Consider the following 10,855-nt stretch of genomic DNA (forward strand, 5'->3'; position numbering starts at 1 on the left):
AAACAAGTCCCTTGATTATATTATATATATATATATATATATATATATATAAATGGGGTTTATTGTTTAAAGGGATTAGCACGCCTTTCAAAGCTTGGTTGTGAAATGCGAGAAACTGATGCGGATTTGCAAAACATATCAGTTTAGAAGAGTTTTAAGATGATTGAAATTTTGATTGACTTTGAAAATACAAATGGAAATAATTTAATTAGAATTAGCCTAAAGTTAAATTTGCATTTTATTTCAAAGATAAAAGTGATCATAAATCTCTACCTATAGAGTGTAACTAGATTATTTGCTAGACTTAGATTAATATATATCAATAAAAAATGATAAATTTCTTTATTTAAAGTTTGAATTAATATATGATACGGAACTCACTTTATGGCTTAAGGGGGTGTTTGGCAATATGAAAACCATGGTTCAGAAGCACTTTTCCGCAAAACGAGGCAAACTCCTCCACGTTTACTTCGTAAACCGTAAAACACTCTCTGAAACCATGGTTTGGTTTCTATCCAAACACCCCCTAAGAAAGATATCCCATATAAATATATTGACTCAAAACTATATAACTCAAATCTTAAGAAAAATCTCGCTCCTCTTTTTATTATAATCTAGGTACATTGATCAAGACTACCTTATTGAGATCAGACACTACACTAACATAAGTACTCCTAAATATGCAAATTAAATGTCATGCTATTTCCTCCAATTAATCTCAACATTCGAGCAAGTGGGTGTGAAAATGTCAACTAGGGTTTCATTTGGAGGAAGACGGCAACAAATGGGGCACTTATTTGTTTCACCATATTGTATTCTTAAATGGGGTAGCAGCTGTGGTCAAAACATAATCACTATGCCAAGCATATACTGTTTTCTTTTTTGTATCTATTCTTTTGTTCATGGGAATCTCCCATAGTGTGTATATATTATTCATTTAACGAGAATTAATTTTTTTTGAAAATCCACATGAAAACAACAAAGTGAAGAGTAGGCAATGACAAGTTTTAGAATAGAAAATAATAACAAATTCAGGCTGATCACTTGTCATTGAAATTTTTTAATAATTAAATTTCTTTTTTTGGACTTCTTGGCAATTCTCCCCACTATTTATGACCATCACTCTATGAACTGTGCATTTTTTTAATTGATATGTGTAATATTGTTTTATGTAGGAAAAATTCTCTCAAAGAAGTGACTGTTGAATTTAAAAATTCTAAATAAAAATTCTTATAAAATGTGTTGTCATTTTCTTTACAAGTATGATAACCAATATTGATTTGAAATTTTGAAACTCAACAGTCATTTTCTTTTTAGAGATTTTCAGTTTTATGTAACTGTACCAACAATCATAATTATTTTCCGGACTTATTTATAAGAAATAAGTTGTAATTTTTTTTTACCAGGGAAAAATAAGAAACAACTTATTTTAACTACAACTTGTTTCTTAGTAATTCTAACTACAGCTTGTTTGTTATATATAGGCATAAATATATTCTTCCAATCCTAAATATTAGAGTGAGTTAAAGATTTGTTTTGATTCTTAATGTAAGATATTAATTCACTTTATTTTTCAAATTTATATTTTTTTTCAAATTATCGATATTGGTTACAAATATTAAATGGGGTTTTATCCATAATAATAGTTTCAATTTAAATAATTAAAGGGAGTGTTTTAGGAGTAACATACACTTTTTTTTTACAAATAATTAATTTAACTAATTTTTTTAATATTTATAAATTAATTATTTATTTTTATATTTAGTACCGAAAGGAGTAGTACTTAATAGTGCGTTTGTTAGAGTTGAAAAGATGGCTAGGAATCAAAGGAGAAAATAAGAAAAGTTAAATTACCTTATTAGATATGCACTAATTGATTTCACTCTCAAATATTTTCCAACCAACCCAATGGGATTTGCCTTTTATTGGAAGATGGATGAAACCGAGACTTGCGTTCTGGAAATCAAATGAGAATTATCACTTTTGTCCTATAGCACCATCAAAATTATTTTGTCAATCTTTTCAACATGAGAAATGTTGATCTTTCTCTCAACTCTTGTTTTTATTTCTTTATTGTTTTAATCGAGTCAAATACAGAATAAAATGACCTGAACGAACCAAATCTAATGTAAAAAATCTCTCCTTTTCATTCATTGAGCTAGAAAAGGTCTTCTGAACATGAAAATCCAGCTTCAATTGCTTCTAAGTCCTTTAAGCAGAGTTTACATACAAAGGAAAAAAAGGGTCTCCTACGTAGAATTGAGATATCCAAGCAGCAATATGCTAAGATACTTATGAATGAATAATATAAACGACTCCAAAAAGATGATCACAGTCCCAGGGGCAAATATAACAAAACTGCCCCAAGATTATACAAGCCATCCCTACTTGTACAAAGGAGAAGGTCATAAACGGGTCATAACCTCAAAAAAAACAAAAATTGAAATAACTCATACCAGTTCCAAAATTTAGAGCACTATTGATTACCATCAATCAAGGTATTGTGAATGAGAGGCAGCCAGAAGGGCTGCACCAATGCCTGAACCATCTTTTGCAAGTTCAATGGAAACAGTTTTCGAGACATCTTCGCCGAGCAATTCACTTAGGGTGTTCTCCAGGCATTTTCTGTACTCTGTGTAATGCTCATACAATCCACCGTCTGTGGCTATGACACTCTTCTGATTCTCGCCATCCACAAGCGTGTCTCTCCCCAGTTTCTTCAAGATTCCCAAGATGCCAGCAGCTGCAAGACGAGCACCACGTGTAGCAACTATGTTGCAGAGCTGAACAACCACCTTCCTCACTTCCAGGGAGTTGTCTGGTATCTAAAATTGAAAATATAAACACAAGTCAATATGACAAAGTTCCTATGTTTTTTGCGTCTTGAGTGACATGAGAGAACTAAATTGTTCATGAAAGGTTTATTGGTATTCGAAATTTAAGAACTGGAGATGTTTGTGTACTCAAATTTACATACATAAAACTCTATATTCCAAAACCAGAAGTTGAAATCATTGTATAGGTGCTATAAAAGCCATTATATGTACAATTTTTTTCCCAGCAATAGAGAAAAACGATCCTAACCTCAAAGACATTCTTCAGTGTGTTTCCAACCACATTGAGATCAGAAGTTGTATCATGGTGCATTGCAGACATATCTGGGGTCCTGTACATCCAAAGCTATGGTGAAGAACTAAAAATAGGTTTAACAGTTTTATAACACTTCCATTAAGTACAAGAAGCACAGCAATCTGGGCATTTAAAAAATCTTGCTATATCATGATCAAGTGAGAGCAATATTGGGAGATTGCCAATTTGGATTGCTTAAAGAAACACTTCTGCGCTATGTAAAGTAAATATGTGAGAAAAATTTTGTCTCATAAAATACAAAAGTTATATTAAGAGGTACCAAACTTGTGATGGCTAATATGGCTCATGGGCAAGCAAATTGAGTGCCTTCATACTGATTTTTGCATCCCAACCCCTGTCCCTTCTCATTTCTATGACTAACTTCTATTCATAACACAGCCTAATTTGCGGTCACGGTTAATCAGATTCTGCACTGATTATCCATTGCTTTCACTGATTTTCTGCGTGGCTTGTGGAATTTAATTCAGTAACCTACGTTAAACTTCGTTAGTAATGAGATGACACCACTAGATAAACGAACACAAAAAAATAAATGCTCCAGGCAAAATTGAAGGAGGGAAACCTTTACAATAACGCTGAATTAAAAGTGGACTTTAATAACTTGAGAGGTCTACATGAATCTGAAAGTCTAGTCCTTTCATGTAACATGATTTTGCACAAATTTTGATCCCAACTCAATAGAATGCCCATGGTCTTTCAACATAAAATCTGAATGAACTAACATATAGGCCTAACTAATAGATTCCTATGATTAAAAAAAAAAAAAAAAGGCTAACCTATAAGACTAGAAACATTTGTTTCTATTAAACTTCTCCATCAACCTATTCTAGCAGATTATTTTTGTTTAAAAGATAAGAACCCACAAATATACATTAAGAAGACAGAATTATAGTATTATTTGGCCGGAGCATTGTGTAACAGATAAAATGTTTCGCAGTCTTTGGTAATTCTTAGATTATTAAATAAAAATTTACTACTGAACAATTCATAATATAGTTTATAAGTAGTTCAGAAACATGATTCACGCCGCAGGTTTGATAGTTTTCTTATGGTGGAATGATCGTTAATAGAGATACCTTGGGCATATTATGAGAACTGTAGCATTCCAGTTCAAAAAAGAGTAGAAAACAGTTATAGCAAGGCAAGATTTTAATCATGTTTAACTGATGTTATAAAGATAAACATAACAGTGGCTGCTGGATAACTTAATACCTTAGCGTAAACTGCACTTTCAATTTTGGAGGAACAGTATCACCAAATAAGCAGGCCTCATCAGCCATTTTGCACAGTACTCGGCGGACAATTTCTCCCAGATACATACCAGAAATTAGCTTCTCAAAAATCTGGAGACATTGTGGAGCATTTCAGGAAAAGAAGTGATATATTTTCATCAATGCATATGAAACGGAATGTAGAATGGAAGTACCATAATCTTACCTGATCACCGGGGTTTAAACTTTCAGCATCTAATGCAGAATCATACTCAGTTAATGGAAGGTGTGATGAACGAAAGTTTCCCCACTCCATGTTAATAACCTGAACCGATGAACTCAGATAGGCTTCAATTTTCACTCTACTAGTCTTAATAGATACTTTGCAGCCCTCATTAAGATTAAAGATTTGAGTGAAGCAAATTAAGATCAGATCCTCACCATTTCTCCAGATTTTGGCAAAAGACCATGCCATTTGGGTATTGCTTGAGCACGCTCCACATATGCTGCATTAGTTCCAGTACCTAAAATAACAGCAGCAATAACATCTTTTTTTGTGTGTCGACCTCCTGCTAATGTCCCAACTGTATCATTGACCTAAGATAAATAATGAAAGTGAGTTAAGATGGAAAGCATAATACATAGAATAGGCATTGTCTTCAGACCTACAAATATCAGGTAGTAATTCAGAAGTTATGCAAAAGAGTCCAACAACTTCAATTACCAGAGCTGTTACGCGCATATCCAGACCTTTTCTCTCAATGGCTTTTGTCAATTCTGCCACAACATCCTGGCCAACCTATTAATAGAATAATAAAAATAAAATTAGTATGCAAGGTCATGGAGGCGTGAAAGAAAAGTTGTTCTCTAAGTGCGAACCCATAATTCACTAAAGAGACAGTTGAAACATGAGAAATTATAAAATAAATAAGGTTTTCATAGCTATCTATGACTGTGCGCTAAATCGCAACTTCAGCCCAAACAATGTCATCCTAAAAAGGCAAGTTGGAAAGAAATATACAAGACATGGAAAAATGATTAAAAGCTAAAAAGTTCTATCCGATCTTGTTTCATAAAATGTAAGGTTAAAAAGAGAAAATGCCCGGCTTCTAATGAACTTCATCCTTGGTCAGTGATACTATGAGCAAATAGCAAGAGCCATAACCAAGATTGTATAGCTTCATTGGAATTCTAGAAAGAAGATGCAATTACTTTGAACTTGTTCCAAGAAATTAGATGGATGATTAACACTGTTTTGAGTAATGATGCAGATCAAGTTAGCTGAAGCATAGAGGAAACCATATAATCTTCTAAGTGCATCTAAGTTATTGAAGAGAACAACTCAACATGCTTCAATTACCTTGTGAAATTTTTTACAGAGAAGAATGACAACATATGCAATACAATTATGAATTAAAATCACAAATTTTAATTATCTTACCAATTTATACTAACAATATTACAATAACCGAAATAGATAACTGTATGGAAGGTACCATGCATATTGTTCTGTGTAAATGGAGATATTTTTTTCAATTGAAATATCCCGGTCTTGCAAGCATAATTTACTTAAAAAGCTTTCTAATCCATCACAATCGGGGAGATAATCAATATTAAAGAATGTAAATTTAAAAAAAAAAAAATTTGAACCGCATCATCTATGGAGAAGCCTTTTGTCCACTTGATAAGGTTTCCTGAAGCAATTGATGTTTGCATTACAGGGAATGAAAAGGTAAAACCTAACTCCCTTTGTCTCCCTAGAGGAACTTGAAAATCTTGACCTTCATTGGCAACAAATTTTGCAACTTCTGCTGCAATATAGTCAAATAGTTCCTGATTCAAAATGTTTTTTCAATTAATTATACCTCTCACACTGCTTGAGTAAACCAAAAGTGAACAAAAGTTCTTAGGCAATAAGAGCTTACATCTGCTGTCCCCACCATTAAGGTAGTAGGAATTGAAACCTCAGTAAACTCTTGGTTAATAACACCGCCATCCTTCCCTCCCAGTTGCACTCGCAACACACGGAAGTTAGTTCCTCCTAGGTCCAATGCATAAAATAATCCTTCCTCATTCCTGAAAAGAGAGGGATCCACAATCACAGCCGGAGAGTTAATATTTGATTATCTGCTCACCATCTCTGTTAAATTTAAAAAATTGAAACAAGACAAATAATATGAGCAAATTTTAAGTTCCACTCTAAAAGCTTTAGATGTTGAAGTATGAGATAATCTTATACAATAAATTGCAATGAATATGGTGATAAACCCTAATCATGAATTCATTAGATATTTTATTCCAAATATGGCTAAGAAATGACAAATACACCAAATCAAGCAATATAGTATTCTCAGATGCGCATAAAACCAGAGAAAAGTGAGCCTTGTGTAGATAGTAGAGCAAAATCAACAGCCTAGCATGTTTAAAGCATGAACATTTCTGCTGGCTGACTGCATGAATAACGGAATACTAAAATTTTCTTCGGGGGGAAAAGAAACAACGATGACAACGATGCTAAAACAGAGTGTCCTACTTAGTTAAAATTTTCTCAAAAAACGAAAGGACAAACTGTAATTTTGATACAAAATTACAGGGTAATTCCATAATTGCAACTGTTGAAAAGATAGCAGGAGCAGGATTAAAAGATGACGCATCCATGCGTCAATGCTAAAACAGAGTTTGTTCGAAAAAATGTCAATTTATTTTCTATGCCATGCATACCTAAATGATAATCAGAATACATAATTTGGGCATTCGGACTTCCAATACCAAATTTTAAAAATCATATGATTAAATATTCATATCATATCTATAACCTAACTTTCCAACATTAGGCATATCAAGCATCTACGTGAAAGACTCCCCAGTCACATATGCTAGTCTTTAAAGTCACATCCTTCAAATCGTTTCCAAAAAAGATAGAAACATGCATTAAGAAAGAGGCTAATCACCCAATAAAATCACACCATCAACAAGAACGCAAGCAAGCAATAATTTTGCATTTGGGCAAAAGCGCTTTGTGGCCACAGAATTCAAATAATCAATCAAGTGATCATCGAGAGCAATCGGCAATTATTACCAGATAATTGTATAAACTATGACGTAACTCTTTTTTTTTTGGGGGGTTGTTTTGGGGGAGGGGGTTACAGGAGAAAAGTGTCTAATTAAACTGAAATCAATGAAATAGTGAAGCATTCATAGACGCTCAACTCATAACATAAATGGATTGGATCAAATGCTACGAAACACTAAAACTGATACAAATATATAAGAACATCTTGACACGGGAAAAAAAAAAAAATTCGTGTGAGCGTAATATTTAAAGGCTTCGTGTGATGTCAGTGATTCATAGATCAAATGAGAAATTGCAGAGCGCGAATCATGATACCCAGTTGGCAGATTATCAACATATGTGATGAGCATCTTGAGCTTGCTTCCACCTTCTGAGGCAAGCCCGGCGTGCATTTCCACCGTCATTGCATCGGCGACCTGTTTCAGCTTGCCGATGGGAGTGGCGCACTTTTCCTCCAGCTCCTGCAAAATGGCCATCACTCTGGCCCACCGTCGCGATTTCTTCATGCGGTGGCGCACCAGGAGAACCGCCGCGGCACATGCCGTCGCGGCACTTATCACTGTAGCTCCGACGACCACCCTCTTCATTTTGGTTACCTTGGAACAATAAAACCAAAAGCTCTCACCTTTGGCGCAAAAAAAGGATCCCAACGATGAAGTTAAAAAGAGTGTGGAACTACATTATATATATAGATAGAGAGAGGTTCCTTGACTTGAAAGATTGGATTGGAAGGTTTGGGGAGCAATGTGGCGCTGTCCAAGTAAGTGAGATTGGATTGGAAACGCACTTAAATTTGGCAGGAGGTAGACATGAACGGGAATTGGACCGAGATGGTGACAAGACAAAAGGCCTTTTGTAGTTGGAAGGAACGTGACAGCACATGAGTTGAGTAACAAAACAGAACACAAAAAAAGAAAAAAAAAATTATTTAATTATTTATAACTTTCAAACTAAATAAGTTCAGATTCTTGTTTTTTTCGCATGGAGTCAGGCCCTGATTAAACATCATAAGGCATGAACAGTTTCATGTGTTCGCGTCCTCTGTTATATTATCTTTATTTTTTTGGTATTACATATTTTACTACTCTTAACAAGAGTTTAAATTTTCATGATATAAAAGGACTTTTACAAAAGTTAGTGTTATAAAAGTAACAGTTTCAAGTTAATGATATAACAGCCAATAAAGTCATTTTTTTTGCCTTTATAGTTTATATAAGGAAAACTTAAAGTGCAAATTAGATTCTCCGTATAAAAATATCATATGAAAAAAAAATGTCAACATTAAAATCTAATTAATATTACCTTCGATTCCATATATAAAAGCTAGTTAACTAGTAGTTATAAAAGATACGTGTTGATTTTCTTAAAGTACCTATGTAGTTATTTGCTTTGAAAACTACCTCATGACGAATGGCTTTTAATATGTGCAGGGAGAGCTTGGGAAAAGAATCATAAATTTAGGAGATAAAGTATATTAAAATATTATATTTAAGACTAAAGAAAGCTTTTTCCTGGATAGGCATATGTATCCTCCTATTAGAGATAATTATATTTGAGACACTGTCGGGTATTAAAGGTAAACACCTTTCTAACAGGGATTGAAACACCGGTTCACTACGTTGTAAAAAACTAATTCTTTTTACCAAACCCAACTCCTTGGTGGCTAAAGAAAGTTCTTGTGTTATTACTAATGTTGATACTAATGGCTGGCCTACCTTAGGGTAGGTTGATGCCCTGTTAGTGAAAAGTGCCAGCAAATGTGAACAGACTTCATATGGCTTTCCAGACCCATTAATGTTGAAGGTCAGATATAGACACAAAAACATGACGACATGAATCGACAAAGAGCAAAAGGGTTCTGAGTCACATTGAGAAGGACACGAGACTGAGATTTGAGTGGCAGAGAGATTTTGAGATGCGGAGAGAGAAGAAGAAAAAGTGAAGAACCATAGCTTGAGGAAGAAAGTGAAAGAGGCTCACCACTTTGCATATTGTTATTTGTTTCATTTGATTGTGAAATAAGTGGCACACTATTCATATATAGTAAAGATTGTAATTTGTTATGATTTTATGTTTATTTTTTTTATTAATGATTTATATATGGCCTGTTAATTTAAGTCCCTCACAGGCATACATATTTTCATCCAATTAAATTATGTTTTACACATATGTAAGATTCAGCTACACAGTTTCCTCCTCAAAAAGTGGATCATATCTCTAAATATGGTACACCTGATGTGGATTCATTTGACCATCTAGTTGAAGACTAGTGACAATAAGAATGAGGCACGTTTCAATATTCAAAGTGTATGTTTAGATACCACATTTGCATTAGGCTATCTTTGAATTGAGAAAAAAAAAAAAAAGAAAAAGAGAGAGGAGGGAATACTACAAGGGAAAACTTCCAAAAAAATAGTAATAAAAAATTACTATTATGGTAAGTTTTTCCTCCTAATTTTTTCCCCATCCAGACACAGTTAGTTTTTCACATTTGACGCAGAAGTCTAGGCAGCTTTTGTTTTAAAAAAGAAAAAGAAAAAAAGAAAAAAGAGAGGCTACCAATCAGGCATCCAAGGATACCTTCGCTTACCAGGAGGCTATCTATAAATGTAGTGTGCATATGTGCTGGATAAACTTAAAGAAACTATCATACTGGTGTAATAAATGTTTCTCATATGCAAGGAGATTAAAATCGATGAGTACTCTGATGCGGGATATGTTGAATTTTCTGAATGGGAACGCTGATATGGCAGGGATGATGTTGGAAGGCACGATTGAAGTTTAAGCCAAGACTACAACCAATTGAAGGATTGAGGGTTTAGGCCTCCGGGAGGTCAGAGGCGGATCATATGCTGCTTGTAGTGGCTCTGAAATTGAAGCATATGTTCAACTAACCATATGAAATAATTTAGCGTCATTAATTAAGTAGCTATGTCAAGCATTTAATATGGACATCCAAAATTTTTTGACTTACTTTAACCAGAGTTGGCTTTAACGATCGAGTTTATTTGCTTCTTAGTAAATTATGGAGGTTCGAATTCTCAAGCGATTCTAGGACCATTCACAATTGCAAGGGCCACTGTTACAATCGACCCATGCAGCAGAATACAAGCACTCAGACTGACTTTTCTTTTCACGCCGTTAACAAGACTTGATTCTAAACGCTACACGCCCTAAAAACATAGATTAATAATCAGACTGCTTTGCACAATCAAGAACGCAGACAAGGTACAGATCCTTCACTCGAGAACTGAATATTGCTTCTCATCATTCTCAGGGTCCACCTGATGGAGTATTGTTCAGTGGTAATTAGCGCTAGGCGTAAGTTTAACGATAAGAATAAACATATACAATCGTGCTTTAGGCATAAAGCTGATTAGCTCCCATCTACGTTTCCCATGCAGAACAAACAATACGGGAA

The 10,855-nt window shown here is 34.1% G+C and overlaps 1 protein-coding gene across 1 annotated transcript; it reads right to left on the reverse strand.

The window, feature by feature from the left end:
* Positions 1 to 2,124: 2,124 nt before the first annotated feature.
* Positions 2,125 to 8,078, reverse strand: LOC114750973 (hexokinase-1-like). The gene is made up of 9 exons (XM_028939616.1): positions 7,750 to 8,078; positions 6,287 to 6,437; positions 6,012 to 6,194; positions 5,086 to 5,160; positions 4,803 to 4,958; positions 4,588 to 4,686; positions 4,363 to 4,493; positions 3,085 to 3,166; positions 2,125 to 2,825 (listed from the first exon to the last, which is right to left on the reverse strand). Exons 1-9 carry the CDS (start codon positions 8,019 to 8,021, stop codon positions 2,490 to 2,492), a joined length of 1,485 nt encoding a protein of 494 aa, XP_028795449.1. The 5' UTR covers positions 8,022 to 8,078; the 3' UTR covers positions 2,125 to 2,489.
* Between the last annotated feature and the right edge of the window lie 2,777 nt (positions 8,079 to 10,855).

This window comes from Neltuma alba, unplaced genomic scaffold (assembly GCF_004799145.2).
Source record: "Neltuma alba isolate B1F8T4 unplaced genomic scaffold, ASM479914v2 tig00006717_pilon, whole genome shotgun sequence".
NCBI lineage: Eukaryota > Viridiplantae > Streptophyta > Magnoliopsida > Fabales > Fabaceae > Neltuma > Neltuma alba.